The sequence below is a fragment of the Manacus candei genome, unplaced genomic scaffold (genome assembly GCF_025592945.1).
Source record: "Manacus candei isolate 608988 ecotype Guabito, Panama unplaced genomic scaffold, ASM2559294v1 h1tg000268l, whole genome shotgun sequence".
Classification (NCBI taxonomy): Eukaryota; Metazoa; Chordata; class Aves; order Passeriformes; family Pipridae; genus Manacus; species Manacus candei.
Window position 1 is genome coordinate 51,249 of NW_026138316.1, and position 23,178 is coordinate 74,426.

At 42.4% G+C, this 23,178-nt stretch overlaps 1 protein-coding gene across 1 annotated transcript in view; it reads right to left on the reverse strand.

The window, feature by feature from the left end:
* The window catches only part of LOC127464758 (eukaryotic translation initiation factor 3 subunit C-like), a 49,946-nt gene extending 26,775 nt beyond the window's left edge, over positions 1 to 23,171 (reverse strand). The window contains exons 1-9 of the mRNA XM_051775242.1: positions 23,126 to 23,171; positions 20,341 to 20,473; positions 19,097 to 19,162; positions 17,012 to 17,201; positions 10,141 to 10,266; positions 7,151 to 7,202; positions 3,813 to 3,898; positions 2,194 to 2,318; positions 1,031 to 1,175 (exon numbers count right to left, since the gene is read on the reverse strand). Of these exons, the coding sequence (XP_051631202.1) occupies positions 1,031 to 1,175; positions 2,194 to 2,318; positions 3,813 to 3,898; positions 7,151 to 7,202; positions 10,141 to 10,266; positions 17,012 to 17,201; positions 19,097 to 19,162; positions 20,341 to 20,438 (888 nt within the window). The 5' untranslated portion in view covers positions 20,439 to 20,473; positions 23,126 to 23,171. The remainder of the gene's footprint in view (positions 1 to 1,030; positions 1,176 to 2,193; positions 2,319 to 3,812; positions 3,899 to 7,150; positions 7,203 to 10,140; positions 10,267 to 17,011; positions 17,202 to 19,096; positions 19,163 to 20,340; positions 20,474 to 23,125) is intronic.
* Positions 23,172 to 23,178: the final 7 nt, after the last annotated feature.

Consider the following 23,178-nt stretch of genomic DNA (forward strand, 5'->3'; position numbering starts at 1 on the left):
ACCGAAAAAATCACTTTTTTCACCCCAAAATTAGGATTTTTCACCCCAAAATCAGAATTTTTACCCCAAAATCAGGGGCTGAGACCCCCCAAACCCCACTTATGGGGCTGAGCCCCATAGAAAAGCCCCCAGACCCCACTTATGGGGCTGAGACCCCCAAAACCCCCCCAAACCTCCCCAAAATCCCCTTATGGGGCTCAGCCCCACAGATTGAACCCCCAAACCCCACTTATGGGGCTGAGACCCCCAAAACCCCCCAAACCTCCCCAAAATCCCCACTTATGGGGCTCAGCCCCACAGAATCGCCCCCAAACCCCACTTATGGGGCTGAGACCCATAGAAAAGATCCCCAGGCTCCACTTGTGGGGCTGAGACCCCCAAAACGCTCCAAAACCCCTCAAACCTTCCCAAAATCCCCACTTATGGGGCTCAGCCCCACAGAATCGCCCCCAAACCCCACTTATGGGGCTGAGTCCCCCAAAACCCCCCAAAACCCCCACTTATGGGTCTCAGCCCCACAGAATCGCCCCCAAACCCCACTTATGGGGCTGAGCCCCACAGCGAAGCCCCCCCAGGCCCCACATGTGGGTCTGAGCCCCATAGAAAAGACCCCCAGACCCCACTTGTGGGGCTGAGACTCCCAAAACCCCTCAAACCTTCCCAAAATCCCCACTTATGGGGCTCAGCCCCACAGATTGAACCCCCAAACCCACTTGGGGGGCTCAGCCCCATAGAATCACCCAAAACCCCACTTATGGGGCTGAGACCCCCAAAACCCCCCAAAACCTCCCCAAAATCCCCACTTATGGGGCTGAGACCCCCCAAACCTCCCCCAAAACCCCACTTATGGGGCTCAGCCCCATAGAAAAGATCCCCAGACCCCACTTGTGGGGCTGAGACCCCCAAAACCCCCCAAAACCCCCACTTATGGGTCTCAGCCCCACAGATTGAACCCCCAAACCCCACTTATGGGGCTGAGCCCCACAGCGAAGCCCCCCCCCCGGCCCCACATGTGGGTCCAGCCCCCCACCTTGACGAGGGGGACTCCGCACTTGACCTTCTCCCACTCGCCCCCTTCCTCCTCCTCCTCCTCCTCCTCGCGGCGGCTCTTCCGCTCCAGCTTCTTCTTCGCCTTCTCCTCGCGGCGCCGCTCCGCCCCACGGCGCTCCTCGTCCCTGGGGGGCAGCCCCATAGATCCCACAGATCAGCCCTGCCCCACAGATCCATTCTGCCCCATAGATCCTGTGACCTATAGATCCTGACCCATAGATCCCCTGGATCTGCCCCACAAATCCCATCCTGCCCCATAGATCTCATCCTGACCCACAGCCCCTGCTCCGCCCCACGGCGCTCCTCGTCCCTGTGGGGCACCCCATAGATCTGTGACCCACACATCCTGCCCCATAGATCCCACAGATCCCATCCTGCCCCATAGATCTCATCCTGACCCACAGCCACTGCTCGGCCCCACGGCACTCCTCGTCCCTGGGGGGTACCCCATAGATCAGCCCTGCCCCAGAGATCCATCCTGACCCATAGATCCCCTAGATCTGCCCCATAGATCCCACCCTGCCCCACAGATCCTGTGACCCACACATCCTGCTCCATGGATCCATCCTGACCCATAGATCCCACAGATCCTGTCCCATAGATTTCATCCCGCCCCATAGATCCCATCCTGCCCCACAGATCCCCTCCCGCTCCAGCTTCTTCTTCGCCTTCTCCTCGCGGCGCCGCTCCGCCCCACGGCGCTCCTCGTCCCTGGGGGGCACCCCATAGATCAGCCCTGCCCCATAGATCCCAAAAATCCCCTGGATCTGCCCCACAGATCCCATCCTGCCCCATAGATCCCATGGATCTGCCCCATAGATCCCAAAAATCCTATCCTGCCCCATAGATCCTGCCCCACAGATCCCATCCTGCCCCACAGTCACCACTCCACGCCACGGCGCTCCTCGTCCCTGCCCCATAGATCCAGGGTCATTCCTGCCCCACAGATCCCACGGATCTGCCCCACAGATCCCAAAAACCCCATGGATCTGCCCCATAGATCCCACCTCGTCCCACAGATCCCGCCCCATAAATCCCATCCTGACCCACAGATCTGGGATCCTTCCTGCCCCAGAAATCCTCCAGATCCCCTGGATCTGCCCCATAGATCCATCCCGCCCCACACCTCCCCCCTTCCCGCACTTTTTGAGGAATTTGGAGGCCAGGGAGGTGAATTTTCCGTCGTCCTCGTCCGACTCCGAGTCCGACTCCGACGAGTCGTCGCCCCAATCCTCGTCCGACTCCGACTCCGAGGCCGAGTCCTCCTCCTGCCCCACAGATCTCACTTAGGGGGCAGCCCCACAGGGACCCCCTGGAACCCCCCCAAAATTCCCAGGGTCCACCCCAGTCCTCACCCCACTCCAACCCTGACTCCGAGGCCTCCTCCTGCCCCACGGATCTCACTTATGGGGCAGCCCCACAGGGACCCCCCAGAACCCCCCCAAAATTCCCAGGGACCCCCCAAAATTCCCAGGGACCCCCCCAGTCCTCACCCCACTCCCACCCTGACTCCGAAGCCTCCTCCTGCCCCACACGTCCCACTTAGGGGGCAGCCCCACAGGGACCCCCAGAACCCCCCAAAATTCCCAGGGATCCCCCAAAAAATCCCCCAAAATTCCCAGGGACCACCCCAGTCCTCACCCCACTCCCACCCTGACTCCGAGGCCTCCTCCTGCCCCACGGATCTCACTTATGGGGCAGCCCCACAGGGACCCCCCAGAACCCCCCCAAAATTCCCAGGGACCCCCGAAAATTCCCAGGGACCCCCCCAGTCCTCACCCCACTCCCACCCTGACTCCGAAGCCTCCTCCTGCCCCACACATCCCACTTAGGGGGCAGCCCCACAGGGACCCCCAGGACCCCCCAAAATTCCCAGGGACCCCCCAAAATTCCCAGGGACCCCCCCAGTCCTCACCCCACTCCCACCCTGACTCCGAAGCCTCCTCCTGCCCCACACGTCCCACTTAGGGGGCAGCCCCACAGGGACCCCCCAGAACCCCCCCAAAATTCCCAGGGACCCCCGAAAATTCCCAGGGACCACCCCAGTCCTCACCCCACTCCCACCCTGACTCCGAGGCCTCCTCCTGCCCCACACATCCCACTTATGGGGCAGCCCCACAGGGACCCCCAGGACCCCCCCAAAATTCCCAGGGATCCCCCCAAAAAAAACCCTCAAAAAACCCCTCAGACCCCCCAAAAGACCCCAAAATTTTTTAGGGACCCCCCAAACCCCCCCAGGACCCCCCAAACCCCCTCAGAGACCCCCCAAAGCCCCAAAACCTCCCCAAACCTCCCCAAAAATCCCCCAAAACCCCCTCAAAATCCCACAGAAACCCCCCAAAACTCCTCAAAAAAACCCTCAAAAAACTCCTCAGACCCCCCAAAAGACCCCAAAATTTTTTAGGGACCCCCCAAACCCCCCCAAAAACCCCTCAAAGATCCCCCAAAACTCCCCAAAAATCCCCCAAAACCCCCTCAAAAGAACCCCCAGAGCCCCCCCAAAAAACCCCAAACACCCCAAGGACCCCCAAGAACCCCCCAAAAGACCCCAAAATTTTTTAGGGACCCCCCCAAACCCCCCCAGGACCCCCGAAACTCCCCAAAAACCCCTCAAAAACCCCTCAAAAAAACCCTCAACCCCCCCCCCAAAAAAACCCAAAAAACCCCCAAACACCCCAAGGGCCCCCAAGAACCCCCCAAAAGACCCCAAAATTTTTTAGGGACCCCCCAAAACCTCCCCAGGCCCCCCCAAAATCCCCCACCTTGAACCTGCCCCGGGGCTCGTCGCGGTCTCGGCGCTTCAGGAACGTTCCGGGCTCGTCCTCGGCCCCCGACGAGGAGGCAGAACCTAAAAAATGGCCCCAAAACCCCCCAAAATGAGCCCCAAACCCCCCAAAATGACCCCAAAACCACCTCAGAACCCCCCAAAATTACCTCAGAGACCCCGAAATCACCCAAAATGACCCCAAAATGACCCCAAAACCCCTCAAAATGGCCCCAAAACCCCCCAAAATGAGCCCAAAACCCCCCAAAATGACCCCAAAACCACCTCAGAATCCCCCAAAATTACCTCAGAGACCCCGAAATCACCCAAAATGACCCAAAACCCCCCAAAATGAGCCCAAAACCCCCCAAAATGAGCCCAAAACCCCCCAAAATGACCCCAAAACCACCTCAGAACCCCCCAAAATGACCTCAGAGACCCCGAAATCACCCAAAATGACCCAAAACCCCCCAAAATGAGCCCAAAACCCCTCAAAATGGCCCCAAAACCCCCCAAAATGAGCCCAAAACCTAAAAAATGACCCCAAAACCACCTCAAAATGGCCCCAAAACCCCCCAAAAAGACCCCAAAACCACCTCAGAACCCCCCAAAATGACCTCAGAGACCCCGAAATCACCCAAAATGACCCCAAAATGACCCAAAACCCCTCAAAATGGCCCCAAAACCCCCCAAAATGAGCCCCAGAAACCCCAAAACGACCCCAAAAAACAACTCAAAACCCACAAAATGACCCAAAAAACCCCAAAAATGACCCCAAAAAAGCCCCAAAATAACCCAAAATCCCCAAAATAACCCAAAATGCCAAAAATGCCCCAAAAAACCCCAAAATGACCCCAAAAAAACCCCAAAATAACCCGAAATAACCCAAAATAACCCAAAAAAAACCCCAAAATGACCCCAAAAAAACCCCCAAAATAACCCAAAATCCCCCCAAAATGACCTAAAAAAACCCCCAAAATGACCCAAAATCCCCAAAATAACCCAAAATCCCCAAAATGACCCAAAAAACCCCCAAAATAACCCAAAAACCCCCAAAATGACCCCAAAAAAAACCCAAAATAACCCAAAATCCCCAAAATAACCCAAAAATCCCCAAAATGACCCCAAAAAACCCCAAAATGACCCCCAAAAAACCCAAAAATAACCCAAAACCCCCAAAATAACCCAAAACCCCCCAAAAATGACCCCCAAAAAACCCCAAAATGACCCCAAAAAAACCCCAAAATAACCCAAAACTGCCTCCAAAAATAACCCAAAATAACCCCCCAAAACGACCCCCAAAAAACCCCAAAATGACCCAAAAAAACCCCAAAATGACCCCAAAGAAACCCCAAATAACCCAAAATCCCCAAAACAACCCAAAATCCCCCAAAAGGACCCCAAAAAACCCCCCAAAAAACCCCAAAATGACCCCAAAAAACCCCAAAAATAACCCAAAACCGCCCCCAAAAATAACCCAAAACCCCCCAAAATAACCCCAAAATGACCCCAAAAAAAACCCAAAATAACCCAAAACCCCCAAAATAACCCAAAACCCCCCAAAAATGACCCCCAAAAAACCCCAAAATGACCCCAAAAAAACCCCAAAATAACCCAAAACTGCCTCCAAAAATAACCCAAAATAACCCCCCAAAACGACCCCCAAAAAACCCCAAAATGACTCAAAAAAACCCCAAAATGACCCCAAAGAAACCCCAAATAACCCAAAATCCCCAAAACAACCCAAAATCCCCCAAAAGGACCCCAAAAAACCCCCCAAAAAACCCCAAAATGACCCCAAAAAACCCCAAAAATAACCCAAAACCGCCCCCAAAAATAACCCAAAACCCCCCAAAATAACCCCAAAATGACCCCAAAAAAACCCCCAAAATAACCCAAAAATCCCCAAAATGACCCAAAAAAACCCCAAAATGACCCAAAAAACCCCCAAAATGACCCCAAAAAAACCCCAAAATGGCCCCAAAAAAACCCCAAAATGACCCCAAAAAAACCCAAAAATAACCCAAAAAAACCCCAAAATTACCCCAAAAAACCCCAAAATGACCCCAAAAAACCCCAAAATAACCCAAAATAACCCAAAATAACCCCAAAATGACCCCAAAATGACTCCAAAAAAACCCAAAAATAACCCAAAACCCCCCAAAATGACCCCAAAACCCCCCAAAATGACCCCAAAAAAACCCCAAAATGACCCCAAAAAAACCCCAAAATGACCCCAAAAAAACCCCAAAATGACCCCAAAAAACCCCAAAATGACCCCAAAAAAACCCCAAAATGACCCCAAAAAACCCCAAAATGACCCCAAAAAAACCCCAAAATGACCCCAAAAAACCCCAAAATGACCCCAAAAAAACCCCAAAATGACCCCAAAAAAACCCAAAAATAACCCAAAAAAACCCCAAAATTACCCCAAAAAACCCCAAAATGACCCAAAATCCCCAAAATAACCCAAAAATCCCCAAAATGACCCAAAAAAAACCCCAAAATGCCCCAAAAAAAACCCAAAATGACCCCAAAAAAAACCCCAAAATGACCCCAAAAAACCCCAAAAATGACCCCAAAAAAACCCAAAATAACCCAAAATCCCAAAAAAACCCCAAAACAACCCAAAACCCCCAAAATGACCCAAAAATCCCCAAAATGACCCAAAAAACCCCAAAATGACCCCAAAAAAACCCCAAAATAACCCAAAATAACCCCAAAATGACCCCAAAATGACTCCAAAAAAACCCAAAAATAACCCAAAACCCCCCAAAATGACCCCAAAAAAACCCCAAAATAACCCAAAATCCCCAAAATAACCCCAAATGACCCCAAAAAAAACCCCAAAATAACCCAAAAAACCCAAAATGACCCAAAAATCCCCAAAATGACCCAAAAAACCCCAAAATGACCCCAAAAAAACCCCAAAATGACCCCAAAAAAAACCAAAATAACCCAAAATCCCAAAAAAACCCCAAAATAACCCAAAACCCCCAAAATGACCCAAAAATCCCCAAAATGACCCCAAAAAAACCCCAAAATGACCCAAAATCCCAAAAAAAACCCCAAAACAACCCAAAAAACCCAAAATGACCCAAAAATCCCCAAAATGCCCCAAAAAACCCCAAAATGACCCCAAAAAAACCCAAAAATAACCCAAAACCGCCCCCAAAAATAACCCAAAACCCTCCAAAAAAACCCAAAAATGACCCCAAAAAAAACCCCAAAATAACCCCAAAATGACCCCAAAAAAACCCAAAGTGACCCCAAAAAACCCCAAAATGACCCCAAACTCCCCAAAATGCCCCAAAATGCCCCAAAATGACCCCAAACCTTCCGAGTCCCTCCGACTCTTCTCCTCGTCCTCGTCCGACTGCTCCGGGTTCTGGGGAAGGGGGGGACAAAAATCCCCAATTTAACCCCAAAAAATCCCAATTTAACCCCAAAAAATCCCAATTTAACCCCAAAAAATCCCATTTAATTCCATTAAACCAAATAAATCACATTTAATACCAATTTAACCCCAATAAACCCCAATTTAACCCCAAAAAATCCCAATTTAACCCCAAAAAATCCCAATTTAACCCCAAAAAATCCCAATTTAACCCCAATAAACCCCAATTTAACCCCAATAAATCCCAATTTAACCCCAATAAATCCCATTTAATTCCATTAAATCCCATTTAAATCCCAATTTAAACCCAATAAATCCCAAAAAATCCCAATTTAACCCCAAAAAATCACATTTAATACCAATTTAACCCAAATAAATCCCAATTTAACCCCAATAAATCCCAATAAATACCAATAAATCCCAATTTAACCCCAAAAAAACCCAATTTAACCCCAATAAATACCAATAAATCCCAATAAATCCCAATTTAACCCAAATAAATCCCATTTAATTCCATTTAACCCCAAAAAATCCCATTTAACCCCCTTTAAATTCCATTAAATCCCATTTAAATCCCAATTTAACCCAAATAAATCCCAATAAATCCCAAAAAATCCCAATTTAACCCCAAAAAATCCCAAAAAATCCCAATTTAACCCCAATAAATCCCAATAAATCCCAATTTAACCCCAATAAATCCTAATAAATCCCAATTTAACCCCAAAAAATCCCAATTTAACCCAAATAAATCCCATTTAATTCCATTTAACCCCAATAAACCCCAATAAATCCCATTTAATTTAATTTCCATTTAATTTAATTTAAATCCCATTTAAATCCCATTTAACCCCTATAAATCCCAATTTAATCACATTTAACCCCAATAAATACCCATTTAAATCCCATTTAACCCCCATTTAACCCCAATAACCCCCCTTTAATTTAATTTAATTTAATTTAATTTAATTTAAATTCCCTTTACCTGTCTGTAGGCCGCGATCTGCCCCCATTTAACCCCAATAAATACCCATTTAATTTAATTTAAATCCCATCTAATTTAATTTAAATCCCATTTAATTCAATTTAAATCCCATTTAATTTAATTTAAATCCCATTTAATTTAATTTAAATCCCATTTAAATCCCCATTAAATCCCCATTTAACCCCAATAAATACCCAATAAATCCCATTTAATTTAATTTAAATCCCATTTAATTAAATTTAAATCCCATTTAAATCCCATTTAACCCCAATAAATCCCATTTAATTTAATTTAAATCCCATTTAATTTAATTTAAATCCCATTTAAACCCCATTTAAATGCCATTTAACCCCAATAAATACCCAATAAATCCCATTTAATTTAATTTAAATCCCACTTAACCCCCATTTAACCCCAAATAAACCCCCTTTAATTAATTTTAATTTAATTTAATTTAATTTAATTTAATTTAAATCCCCTTTTACCTGTCTGTAGGCCGCGATCTGCCCCCATTTAACCCCAATAAATACCACTTAATTTAATTTAAATCCCACTTAAATCCCATTTAAATCCCATTTAACCCCAATAAATATCCATTAAATCCCATTTAAATACCATTTAACCCAAATAAATCCTGTTTAAATCCCATTTAACCCCATTAAATCCCATTTAAATGCCATTTAACCCCCATTTAACCCCAATAAATCCCATTTAATTTAATTTAAATCCCATTTAATTTAATTTAAATCCCATTTAAACCCCATTTAAATGCCATTTAACCCCAATAAATACCCAATAAATCCCATTTAATTTAATTTAAATCCCATTTAAATGCCATTTAACCCCAATAAACCCCCTTTAATTTAATTTAATTTAATTTAATTTAATTCAATTCAATTTAATTTAACCCCCTTTACCTGTCTGTAGGCCGCAATCTGCCCCCATTTAACCCCAATAAATCCCATTTAATTTAATTTAAATCCCATTTAATTTAATTTAAATCCCATTTAATTTAATTTAAATCCCATTTAAATCCCCATTTAACCCCCTTTAAATCCCATTTAACCCCATTAAATCCCATTTAAATCCCATTAAATCCCCATTAAATCCCCATTTAACCCCAATAAATACCCAATAAATCCCATTTAATTTAATTTAAATCCCATTTAATTTAATTTAAATCCCATCTAATTTAATTTAAATCCCATTTAATTTAATTTAAATCCCACTTAAATCCCATTTAACCCAAATAAATACCCATAAAATCCCATTTAACCCCCATTTAACCCCAAATAAACCCCCTTCAATTAATTTTAATTTAATTTAATTTAATTTAATTTAATTTAAACCCCCTTTTACCTGTCTGTAGGCCGCGATCTGCCCCCATTTAACCCCAATAAATCCCATTTAATTTAATTTAAATCCCCTTTAATTTAATTTAAATCCCATTTAATTCAATTTAAATCCCATTTAATTTAATTTAAATCCAATTTAATCCCCATTTAGCCTCAATAAATACCCATTTAACCCCCATTTAACCCCAATAAATACCCAATTAAATCCCATTTAACCCCAATAAATCCCATTTAATTTAATTTAAATCCCATTTAATTTAATTTAAATCCCATTTAATTTAATTTAAATCCCATTTAATTTAATTTAAATCCATTTAAATCCCATTTAATTTAATTTAAATCCCATTTAAATCCCATCTAATTCAATTTAAATCCCATTTAATTTAATTTAAATCCCATTTAATTTAATTTAAATCCCATTTAATTTAATTTAAATCCATTTAAATCCCATTTAATTCAATTTAAATCCCATTTAATTTAATTTAAATCCCATTTAAACCCCACTTAACCCCCATTTGACCCCAAATAAACCCCCTTCAATTAATTTTAATTTAATTTAATTTAATTTAATTCAATTTAAATCCCCTGTTACCTGTCTGTAGGCCGCGATCTGCCCCTCGTAGTCGCGGTTGTACTTCCTGAGCTTCTGCCGGAGGGAGCTCAGGGCCTTGGCGTTGTTCTTGTTCATCTTCTTCTTGCCCTCCTTGTCCTCCCACAGCTGAAAAACGGGGCAAAAACAGCAAAAAACGGGTTAAAACGGTGAAAAAATGGGGTAAAACGGTGAAAAAATGGGGTAAAACGGTGAAAAAATGAATTAAAACAGGCAAAAAATGGGTTAAAACAGGCAAAAAATGGGTTAAAACGGTGAAAAAATGGGGTAAAACGGTGAAAAAATGAATTAAAACGGTGAAAAAATGAGTTAAAATGACCAAAAAATGAGTTAAAACGGTGAAAAAATGGGGTAAAACGTTGAAAAAATGAGTTAAAACGACCAAAAAATGAGTTAAAACGGTGAAAAAATGGGGTAAAACGGTAAAAAAATGAGTTAAAACGGTGAAAAAATGGGTTAAAACGGTGAAAAAATGAGTTAAAACGGTGAAAAAATGGGGTAAAACGGTGAAAAAATGAGTTAAAACAGGCAAAAAATGGGTTAAAACTGGCAAAAAATGGGTTAAAACGGTGAAAAAATGGGGTAAAACGGTGAAAAAATGAGTTAAAACGGTGAAAAAATGAGTTAAAATGACCAAAAAATGAGTTAAAACGGTGAAAAAATGAGTTAAAACGGTGAAAAAATGAATGAAAACAGGCAAAAAATGGGTAACACGGTGAAAAAATGGGGTAAAACGGTGAAAAAATGAGTTAAAACAGGCAAAAAAATGGGTTAAAACTGGCAAAAAATGGGTTAAAATGACCAAAAAGTGGATTAAAATGACCAAAAAGTGGATTAAAATGGTTCAAAAATGGGTTAAAATGACCAAAAAGTGGATTAAAATGACCAAAAAATGGATTAAAATGACCAAAAAATGGATTAAAATGACCAAAAAATGGGTTAAAAGCACCCAAAAATGGATTTAAATGGATTAAAGTGGCTCAAAAATGGATTTAAATCATAAAAAAATGGATTAAAACAGTGAAAAAATGGATTATAACGGTGAAAAATGGGTTAAAACAGTGAAAAAATGGGTTAAAATGGTGAAAAAATGGGTTAAAACGGTGAAAAAATGGGTTAAAACGGTGAAAAAATGAGTTAAAACGGTGAAAAAATGGATTAAAATGACCAAAAAATGGATTAAAATGGTTCAAAAATGGGTTAAAATGACCAAAAAATGGATTAAAATGACCAAAAAATGGGTTAAAATGACCAAAAAATGGGTTAAAATGACCAAAAAATGGATTAAAAGCACCTAAAAATCCATTTAAATTGAATAAAAGGGTTCAAAAGTGGATTTAAATCATAAAAAAATAGATTAAAACAGTGAAAAAATGGATTATAATGGTGAAAAATGGGTTAAAACGGTGAAAAAATGGGGTAAAATGGTGAAAAAATGGGTTAAAACGGTGAAAAAATGAATTAAAACGGTGAAAAAATGGGGTAAAATGACCAAAAAATGGATTAAAAGCACCTAAAAATTGATTTAAATGGAATAAAACGGCTCAAAAATGGGTTAAAGTGGTAAAAAAAATGGATTAAAACAGTGAAAAAATGGATTATAATGGTGAAAAAATGGGGTAAAATGGTGAAAAAATGAGTTAAAACGGTGAAAAAATGAATTAAAACGGTGAAAAAATGGGTTAAAATGATCAAAAAATGGGTTAAAATGGGTAAAAAATGGATTAAAATGACCAAAAAATGGATTTAAATGGATTAAAGTGGCTCAAAAATGGATTTAAATCATAAAAAAATGGATTAAAACAGTGAAAAAATGGGTTAAAATGGTGAAAAATGGGTTAAAACGGTGAAAAATGGGTTAAAATGGTGAAAAAATGGGGTAAAAGGGGCAAAAAATGGATTAAAATGACCAAAAAGTGGATTAAAATGACCAAAAAATGGATTAAAATGACCAAAAAATGGGTTAAAATGACCAAAAAACGGATTAAAATGACCAAAAAGTGGATTAAAAGCACCTAAAAATTGATTTAAATGGATTAAAGTGGCTCAAAAATGGATTTAAATCATAAAAAAATGTATTAAAACACTGAAAAAATAGATTATAATGCTGAAAAATGGGTTAAAATGGTGGAAAATGAGTTAAAACAGTGAAAAAATGGGTTAAAACGGTGAAAAAATGAGTTAAAACGGGCAAAAAATGGATTAAAATGACCAAAAAATGGGTTAAAATGGTTCAAAAATGGGTTAAAATGACCAAAAAATGGGTTAAAATGACCAAAAAGTGGATTAAAATGACCAAAAAATGAGTTAAAACGGTGAAAAAATGGGGTAAAATGACCAAAAAGTGGATTAAAAGCACCTAAAAATTGATTTAAATGGATTAAAGTGGCTCAAAAATGGATTTAAATCATAAAAAAATTGATTAAAACAGTGAAAAAATTAGTTAAAAGGGTCAAAAAATGGATTAAAATGACCGAAAAGTGGATTAAAAGCACCTAAAAATTGATTTAAATGGAATAAAACGGCTCAAAAATGGGTTAAAATGGTAAAAAAATGGATTAAAATGGTGAAAAAATGGATTAAAATGGTGAAAAAATGGATTATAATGGTAAAAAATGGGTTAAAACGGTGAAAAAATGGGGTAAAATGACCAAAAAATGGATTAAAAGCACCTAAAAATTGATTTAAATGGAATAAAACGGCTCAAAAATGGGTTAAAGTGGTAAAAAAGTGGATTTAAATCATAAAAAAATGGATTAAAATGACCAAAAATCGGATTAAAAGCACCTAAAAATGGGTTAAAATGACCAAAAATGGATTAAAATGGTTCAAAAATGGGTAAAAATGACCAAAAAATGGATTAAAAGCACCAAAAAATCCATTTAAATTGGTAAAAGTGGCTCAAAAATGGATTTAAATCATAAAAAAATGGATTAAAACAGTGAAAAAATGGATTATAATGGTGAAAAATGGGTTAAAACGGTGAAAAAATGGGGTAAAATGGTGAAAAAATGGGGTAAAAGGGGCAAAAAATGGATTAAAATGACCAAAAAATGGATTAAAATGACCAAAAAATGGATTAAAATGGTTCAAAAATGGGGTAAAATGACCAAAAAATGGATTAAAATGACCAAAAAATGGGTTAAAAGCACCCAAAAATCGATTTAAATGGATTAAAGTGGCTCAAAAATGGATTTAAATCATAAAAAAATGGATTAAAACAGTGAAAAAATGGATTATAATGGTGAAAAATGGGTTAAAACGGTGAAAAAATGGGGTAAAACGGAGAAAAAATGGGGTAAAACGGTGAAAAAATGGGTTAAAACGGTGAAAAAATGAGTTAAAACGGGCAAAAAATGGATTAAAATGACCAAAAAATGGGTTAAAATGGTTCAAAAATGGGTTAAAATGACCAAAAAATGGGTTAAAATGACCAAAAAGTGGATTAAAAGCACCTAAAAATTGATTTAAATGGATTAAAGTGGCTCAAAAATGGATTTAAATCATAAAAAAATGGATTAAAACAGTGAAAAAATTAGTTAAAACAGTGAAAAAATGGATTATAATGGTAAAAAATGGGTTAAAACGGTGAAAAAATGAGTTAAAAGGGTCAAAAAATGGATTAAAATGACCAAAAAATGGGTTAAAAGCACCTAAAAATGGGTTAAAATGACCAAAAAGTGGATTAAAAGCACCTAAAAATTGATTTAAATGGAATAAAACGGCTCAAAAATGGGTTAAAGTGGTAAAAAAATGGATTAAAACGGTGAAAAAATGGATTATAATGGTGAAAAATGGGTTAAAACGGGCAAAAAATGGATTAAAATGACCAAAAAATGGGTTAAAATGACCAAAAATAGGATTAAAATGACCAAAAAATGGATTAAAATGGTTCAAAAATGGGTTAAAATGACCAAAAAATGGGTTAAAATGACCAAAAAATGGATTAAAATGACCAAAAAATGGATTAAAATGACCAAAAAATGGATTAAAATGACCAAAATTGGATTAAAATGACCAAAAATTGGATTAAAATGACCAAAAATTGGATTAAAATGGTCCATTATTTTACCCTTTTAACCCATTTTTTTCCTATTTTAATGCCTTTTTAACACATTTTTGAACCAGGTACCTGCCCAGGTGAGTCCAGGGGACCAAAAAGAGCCAAATAATGTGAGTTTTATGCCCCAAAACTGCCCCAAATCCCCCCAAAATTGCCCCAAATCCCCCCAAAATTTCCCCAAATCCTCCCAAAATTTCCCCAAATCCCCCCAAAATTGCCCCAAATCCCCCCAAAATTTCCCCAAATCCTCCCAAAATTTCCCCAAATCCCCCCAAAATTTCCCCAAATCCTCCCAAAATTTCCCCAAATCCTCCCAAAATTTCCCCAAATTTTCCCAAAATCCCCCACCTGTGCCCAGGTGAGCCCCTCACCTCATCCAGGCGAGTCCAGGTGACCAAATAAACCCAAATAAACCCAAATAAATCCCATTTTTTGGACCCAAAATCCCCCAAAATTTCATTTTTTTTGCCCCAAATCCCACCAAAATTTCCCAAAACCCCCCAAAATCCCCCAAACCCCCCCAGGTGTTTCCCACCTCGTTCAGGTACCTGCCCAGGCGAGTCCAGGTGACCAAATAAACCCAAATAAACTCAAATAAATCCCATTTTTTGGACCCAAAACTGCCCCAAATCCCTCCAAAATTACATTTTTTTTGCCCCAAATCCCCCCAAAATTTCCCCAAAATCCCCCAAATTTTCCCAAATTCCCCCCAGGTGAGCCCCACCTCGCTCAGGTACCTGCCCAGGTGAGTCCAGGTGAGCACAGGTGACTCAAAATGACCAAATAAACTCAAATAATCCCATTTTTTTTGCCCTAAATCCCCTCAAATCCCCCCAAAATCCCCCAAAACTTCCCAAAATTCCCCAAAATCCCCCAAACCCCCCCAGGTGTTTCCCACCTTGTTCAGGTACCTGCCCAGGTGACTCAAAATGACCAAATAAACCCAAATAAATCCCATTTTTTGGACCCAAAACCCCCTCAAATCCCTCCAAAATTCCATTTTTTTTGCCCCAAATCCCCCCAAAATCCCCCCAAATCCCCCCAAACCCCCCCAGGTGTTTCCCACCTCGCTCAGGTACCTGCCCAGGTGAGTCCAGGTGACCAAATAAACCCAAATAATCCCAAATAAATCCCATTTTTTTTGCCCTAAATCCCCCCAAATCCCCCCAAAATTCCCCAAAATCCCCCAAACCCCCCCAGGTGTTTCCCACCTCATCCAGGTGAGTGCACAGGTGAGTCCAGGTGACGTAATAAACCCAAATAAACTCAAATAAATCCCATTTTTTTTGCCCTAAATCCCCCCAAATCCCCCCCAAAATTCCCCAAATCCCCCCAAATTTTCCCAAATCCCCCCAAAATCCCCCCAGGTGAGACCCTGGACCTACAACTCCACTCAGGTGAGGACACAGGTGACCCAAAATGACCAAATAAACCCAAATAAATCCCATTTTTTTTGCCCTAAATCCCCTCAAATCCCCCCAAAATCCCCCAAAATTTCCCAAATTTTCCCAAATCCCCCCAAACCCCCCCAGGTGTTTCCCACCTCATCCAGGTGAGTGCACAGGTGAGTCCAGGTGACCAAATACAACCAAATAAACTCAAATAATCCCATTTTTTTTCCCCAAAATCCCCCAAAATCCCCCCAAATCCCCCTAAACCACCCAAAATCTCTCCAGGTGAGACCCTGGACCTACAGGTGAGACCCTGGACCTACAACTCCACTCAGGTGAGGACACAGGTGACCCAAAATGACCAAATAAACTCAAATAAATCCCATTTTTTTTGCCCTAAATCCCCCCAAATCCCCCTAAAATCCTCCCAAAATTTCCCAAAACCCCCCAAAATCCCCCCAGGTGACACCTTGGACCTACAGGTGAGACCCTGGACCCACAAGTGCACTCAGGTGAGTGCCCAGGTGACTCAAAATGACCAAATAAACCCAAATAAATCCCATTTTTTTTGCCCTAAATCCCCCCAAATCCCCCCAAAATCCCCCCAAAATTTCCCAAAACCCCCCAAAATCCCCCCAGGTGACACCTTGGACCTACAGGTGAGACCCTGGACCCACAAGTGCACTCAGGTGAGTGCCCAGGTGACTCAAAATGACCAAATAAACCCAAATAATCCCATTTTTTTTGCCCTAAATCCCCCCAAACCCCCCCCAAACCCCCTCAAATCCCCCCAAAATCCCCTCAAAATTCCCCAAATCCCCCCAAATTTTCCCAAATTCCCCCCAGGTGAGCCCCACCTCGTTGAGGTAGTCCTCGAGGTCGGCGAGGATCCTCAGGTAGAACCTGGGGGTGCCCTCCCTGTCCACCCCAACACCCCCAAAATCCCCTCAAATCCCCCCAAAATTCCCCCAAAATCCCCTCAAATCCCCCCAAAATCCCCCCAAACCACCCAAAATCTCCCCAGGTGACACTCTGGACCTACAGGTGAGACCCCCCCTCACTCAGGTACCTGCCCAGGTGAGTCCAGGTGACCAAAAAGAGCCAAATAATGTGAGTTTTATGCCCCAAAACTGCCCCAAATCCCCCCAAAATTTCCCCAAATCCTCCCAAAATTTCCCCAAATTTTCCCAAAATCCCCCACCTGTGCCCAGGTGAGCCCCTCACCTCATCCAGGCGAGTCCAGGTGACCAAATAAACCCAAATAAACCCAAATAAATCCCATTTTTTGGACCCAAAACCGCCCCAAATCCCTCCAAAATTCCATTTTTTTTGCCCCAAATCCCCCCAAAATTTCCCAAAACCCCCCAAAATTCCCCCAAACCCCCCAGGTGAGCCCCACCTCGTTGAGGTAGTCCTCGAGGTCGGCGAGGATCCTCAGGTAGAACCTGGGGGTGCCCTCCCTGTCCACCACCCCCTTGGCCTTGGCCCAGGCCCGGCCCAGCAGCTCGAACTCCTCCAGGCAGCGGGACACGTCCCGGATCTTCATCGCGTTCCGGATCGACCGGATCAGGTTCGACAGCTCCTCGTACCTGGGGGGGGGAATTTGGGGGAAAAATCAGCAATTTTGGGAAAATCTGCTTTTGGGGGGAAAAACGCTCGTTTTCGGAGAAAAAAGATCTAATTTTGGGGGGAAAACAGGTGATTTTTGAGGGATAAAGATCAGGTTTGGGACGATAAAACGCCTGATTTTGAGGTAAAAACATCTAATTTTGGGGGATAAAAATCTATCAAAATTTGGGGGAAAACCACGTGATTTTAGGATATAAAAATCTATCAAATTTTAGGGTAAAACCATCCGATTTTGGGACATAAAGATCTATCTAGTTTTGGAGTAAAACCATCTGATTTTAGGGTATAGAAATCTATCTAATTTGGGGGTAAAACCACCTGATTTTGGGGATAAAAATCTATCAAATTTTGGGGTAAAACCATCTGATTTTGGGGATAAAAATCTATCAAATTTTGGGGTAAAATCATCTCATTTAGGGGATAAAAATCTACCTAATTTTGGGGTAAAAACATCTCATTTTAGGGAATAAACATCTCTCTAATTTTAGAGTAAAACCATCTGATTTTGGGGGATAAACATCTAACTAATTTTGGGGTAAAACCATCTCATTTTGGGGTAAAAAACACTGGATTTTGGGGTATAAAGGTGGGATTTTGGGGACACGTCCCGGATCTTCATCGCGTTCCGGATCGACCGGATCAGGTTCGACAGCTCCTCGTACCTGGGGGTGGGAGTTTGGGGTGAAAAACGGGGATTTTGGGAAAAAAGAGCTGGTTTGGGGGGAAAAACACCGAATTTTGGGGGGTAAAAATCTAATTTCGGTGCAAAAAACAGGTGATTTTTGAGGGATAAAGATCAGGTTTGGGACGATAAAACGTCTGATTTTGAGTTAAAAACGGGCAATTTTGGGGGATCAAAGCCTGGTTTTGGGGTAAAAACGTCTGATTTTGGGGCATAAACGTCTATCTAGTTTTGGGGTAAAAACATTTGCTTTTGGGGCATAAAGATGTGATTTCTGGACATAAAGATCTGATTTTGAGGGATAAACGCCTGGTTTAGGGGGATAAACACCTGGTTTTGGGGGATAAATGCCTGGTTTTGGGGTAAAAACACCTAATTTTGGGTTATAAACACCTAATTTTGGGTTATAAACACCTAATTTTGGGGTAAAAACACCTAATTTTGGGGTAAAAACACCTGATTTTGGGGTAGATGACCCACTTCAGGGGACAAAAATGGGATTTAAGAGTAAAAAAACCTGATTTTGGGGGATAAAGATGTGATTTTAGGGTAAAACCACCTGATTTTAGGGTAAAAACACCTGAGTTTGGGGTAAAACCACCTGATTTTGGGGTGGAAAATGCTCATTTTGGGTCAAACTGGTCATTTTTAGGGTTAAAACCTCTAAGGAGTCACACCTGGGACATAAAACCCTCACTTGGCTCACCAATTTTGGGCTAAAAACGGGTGATTTTGGGGATAAAGATGTGATTTTGGGGTAAAAACACGTGATTTTGGGGGATAAACATCTGATTTTGGGGGATAAACATCTGATTTTGGGGTAAAAACAGGTGATTTTGGGGATAAAGATGTGATTTTGGGGTAAAAGCACGTGATTTTGGGGGATAAAGACGTGATTTTGGGGGATAAAGACGTGATTTTGGGGGAAAAACAGGTGATTTTGGGGATAAAGATGTGATTTTGGGGGATAAAGATGTGATTTTGGGGGATAAAGACGTGATTTTGGGGGAAAAACACATGATTTGGGGGATAAACACCTGCTTTTGGAGGATAAACACCCGAGTTTGGGGTAGAAATGAGCAATTTTGGGGTCAAATCTCTGGGGGGGTCCCACCCGGGCCACGCCCACCCCCAGGTGAGGCCACGCCCCCTCAGGTGTGGCCCCTCCCCCACCTCTTGTCGCGGGCGCTCCTCACGACCCTCTTGGTGTCCTCCTCATCCTCGCTCAGCAGGAGGGGCCTGGGGGGGAGGGGCGGGGTGGGGGCGGGGCCTGAGACGCCCCTCCCCCACCCCTTCACCCTCCCCCCTCCCCCGTTGCAGTTGCCCCTCCCCCTTTATTCATTTGCCCCTCCCCCTTTATTTCTTTGCCCCTCCCCCTTTATTTCTTCGCCCCTCCCCCACCATTTTAGCCCCTCCCCCTGCACTTCGGCCCCTCCCCCACGGCATCATTTTAGCCCCTCCCCCTTTATTTCTTCGCCCCTCCCCCTTTATTTCCTTGCCCCTCCCCCACCATTTTAGCCCCTCCCACTGCACTTCGGCCCCTCCCCCATGGGCATCATTTTAGCCCCTCCCCCCCATTTTAGCCCCTCCCCTCTAGGGTCTTTGCCCCTCCCCCATTATTAATTATCCCCTCCCCCTGATTAATTAGCCCCTCCCCCACTTGCTGTAGTTGCCCCCCCTGGGGTTCATTTTAGCCCCTCCCCTTTACTTTTAGCCCCTCCCCCTTTTTACTTTTAGCCCCTCCCCTTTACTTTTAGCCCCTCCCCCTTTTTACTTTTAGCCCCTCCCCTTTACTTTTAGCCCCTCCCCCTTTTTACTTTTAGCCCCTCCCCTTTACTTTTAGACCCTCCCCCTTTTTACTTTTAGCCCCTCCCCTTTACTTTTAGCCCCTCCCCCTTTTTACTTTTAGCACCTCCCCTTTACTTTTAGCCCCTCCCCCTTTTTACTTTTACCCCCTCCCCTTTACTTTTAACCCCTCCCCTTTACTTTTAGCCCCTCCCCCTTTACTTTTAGCCCCTCCCCCTTTACATTTAGCCCCTCCCCTTTACTTTTAACCCCTCCCCTTTACTTTTAGCCCCTCCCCATTACTTTTAACCCCCCCATTACTATTTCCCCCTCCCCCTTTACTTTTAGCCCCTCCCCTTTATTTTTAGCCCCTCCCCTTTACTTTTAGCCCCTCCCCATTATTCATTAACCCCTCCCCCACTTACTGTAGTTGCCCCCCGGGAGTTTCTTTAGCCCCTCCCCCATTACTTTTAGCCCCTCCCCTTTACTTTTAGCCCCTCCCCCTTTACTTTTAACCCCTCCCCTTTTACTTTTAGCCCCTCCCCCTTTACTTTTAACCCCTCCCCCTTTACATTTAGCCCCTCCCCCTTTACTTTTAGCCCCTCCCCCCCCATTTTTGGCCCCTCCCCCACTTGCTGTAGTTGCCCCCCTGGGGTTTGGCCGTTGGCTCCTCCCCCGAGGCCGAGGACTCGGATTCGCTGTCGGAGCCGGTGGTGAAGAACCGGGACATGGCGGGGGAGGGGCGGGGACGTCACACCCACGGACCTGGGGGGGGAGGGGAGACAAAAAAACACACCCAAATCAACCATTTTTACCCCCAAAATATCGATTTTTACCCCAAAATATCAATTTTTACCCAAAAATCATCAATTTTTCCACAAAAATCGTTGATTTTTACCCCAAAATCATCGATTTTTACCCTAAAATCACCCAAAATATCGATTTTTTTACTCCCAAAATCATCAATTTTTACCCCAAAACATCAATTTTTACACCAAAATATCAATTTTTACCCCAAAACTGTCGATTTTTACCCCAAAATCACCCATTTCGACTTTAAAACGTTAATTTTTACCCCAAAATATCAATTTTTACCCCAAAATCATCAATTTTTACCCCCAAAACATCGATTTTCACCCAAAAACATCGATTTTTACCCCAAAATATCAATTTTTACCCCAAAATCATCAATTTTTACCCAAAAATCGTCGATTTTTATCCCAAAAATCATCAATTTTTTCTCAAAAATCATCAATTTTCACCCCAAAATATCAACTTTTACCCAAAAATCGTCGATTTTTACCCCAAAATCATCGATTTTTACCCCAAAATATCAATTTTTACCCAAAAATCATCAATTTTTACCTAAAAATCATCGATTTTTACCCCAAAATTGTCAATTTTTACCCCAAAATATCAATTTTTTCCCCAAAATCGTCGATTTTTACCCGAAAATATCAATTTTTACCCCAAAAATCATCAATTTTTACCCCAAAATCGTCAATTTTTACCCCAAAACATCAATTTTTACCCCAAAATATCAATTTTTACCCCAAAACATCAATTTTCAACCCAAATATCAATTTTCACCCCAAAATATCAATTTTTACCCCCAAATTGTTGATTTTTACCCTAAAACATCAATTTTTACCCCAAAACATTGATTTTTACCCCAAAATATCAATTTTTACCCCAAAATCATCGATTTTTACCCCAAAATTGTCAATTTTTACCCCAAAATATCAATTTTCACCCCAAAATATCAATTTTTTTACTCCCAAAATCATCAATTTTTACCCCAAAATATCAATTTTTATCCCAAAATCATCAATTTTTACCCAAAAATCATCAATTTTTACCCCCAAAATTGTCAACTTTTACCCCAAAATATCAATTTTTATCTCAAAACCTTCGATTTTTACCCTAAAATCACCCAAAATATCAATTTTTTTTCTCCCAAAATAATCAATTTTTACCCCAAAATATCAATTTTTACCCCAAAATATCAATTTTTACCCCAAAACCTTTAATTTTTACCCCCAAAAATCTCAATTTTTACCCTCAAACCCACCAATTCTTACCCCAAATCCATGAACTTTTATCCCAAAATCACCCATTTTACCCCCAAATCACCCATTCCTACCCCAAACCCATCAATTTTTACACCAAAATCATCAATTTTTATCCCAAAATCGTCGATTTTTACCCGAAAATATCAATTTTTACCAAAAAATCATCAATTTTTACCCCAAAATCATCGATTTTCACCCCAAAACATCAAGTTTCACCCCAAAATATCAATTTTTTTACTCCCAAAATCATCAATTTTTACCCCAAAACATCAATTTTCAACCCAAATATCAATTTTCACCCCAAAATATCAATTTTCACCCCAAAATATCCATTTTTACCCCAAATTGTCAATTTTCACCCCAAAATATCAATTTTTACCCCAAAATCATCAATTTTTACCCCAAAATATCAATTTTTATCCCAAAATCATCAATTTTTACCCAAAAATCATCAATTTTTACCCAAAAATCATCAATTTTTACCCCCAAATCATCAATTTTTACCCCAAAATCGTCAACTTTTACCCTAAAATATCAATTTTTACCCAAAAATTGTCAATTTTTACCCCAAAACCCCCCACTTTGACCCCAAACCCATCAATTTTCACCCCAAAACCTTTAATTTTTCCCCCCAAATCACCCATTTTACCCCCAAATCACCATTTTTTTCAATTTTCACCCCAAAATCCCCCACTTTGACCCCAAACCCACCCGTTTTCCCCCCCAAAACCCCAATTTTTTACCCCAAAAAAATTCAATTTCGCCCTCAAAACACCGACTTTTTTTCCCCCAAACCCTTTAATTTTCACGCCCAAATTGCCCAAAACGCTGAATTCTCACCCCCCAAAACCACCATTTTTACCCCAAATCGCCACTTTTTGCCCCAAAACCCCCCGTTTCTACCCCAAAATTAATTCTCGCTCCCAAAAATCGCCACTTTTACCCCCAAAACGACCCATTTTTACCCCAAAATAACCCATTTTTACCCCAAAATAATCCGGTTTTGCCCCAAAATCCCCCGTTTTCACCCCAAGGCCCTTCCTGAAATTTTAAACGCCCCCAAAACCCCCATTTTTTACCCCCAAAACCCCCCATCCCCCCCCTCCCCCCACACTTCCCCTCCCCCACCCCCCCAAAAACCCCCCAAACCGCCCCAAAACCGCCGCCCCTCCCCCCCTTTCCCCTCCCCCCAAAACCCCCCAAAACCGCCCCAAATCCCCCCAAAAACGCCGCCCCTCCCCCCCCTTGCCCCTCCCGCCCCTCCCCCACCCCCCAAAAACCCCCAAAAACCCCCAAAAACCCCCAAAATCCCCCCAAAACCGCCGCCCCTCCCCCCTCTCCTCACACGCGGAGCCGCCGGGGCAACGAGCGGGGCGGAAGCGGAAGTGACGCCGCAAC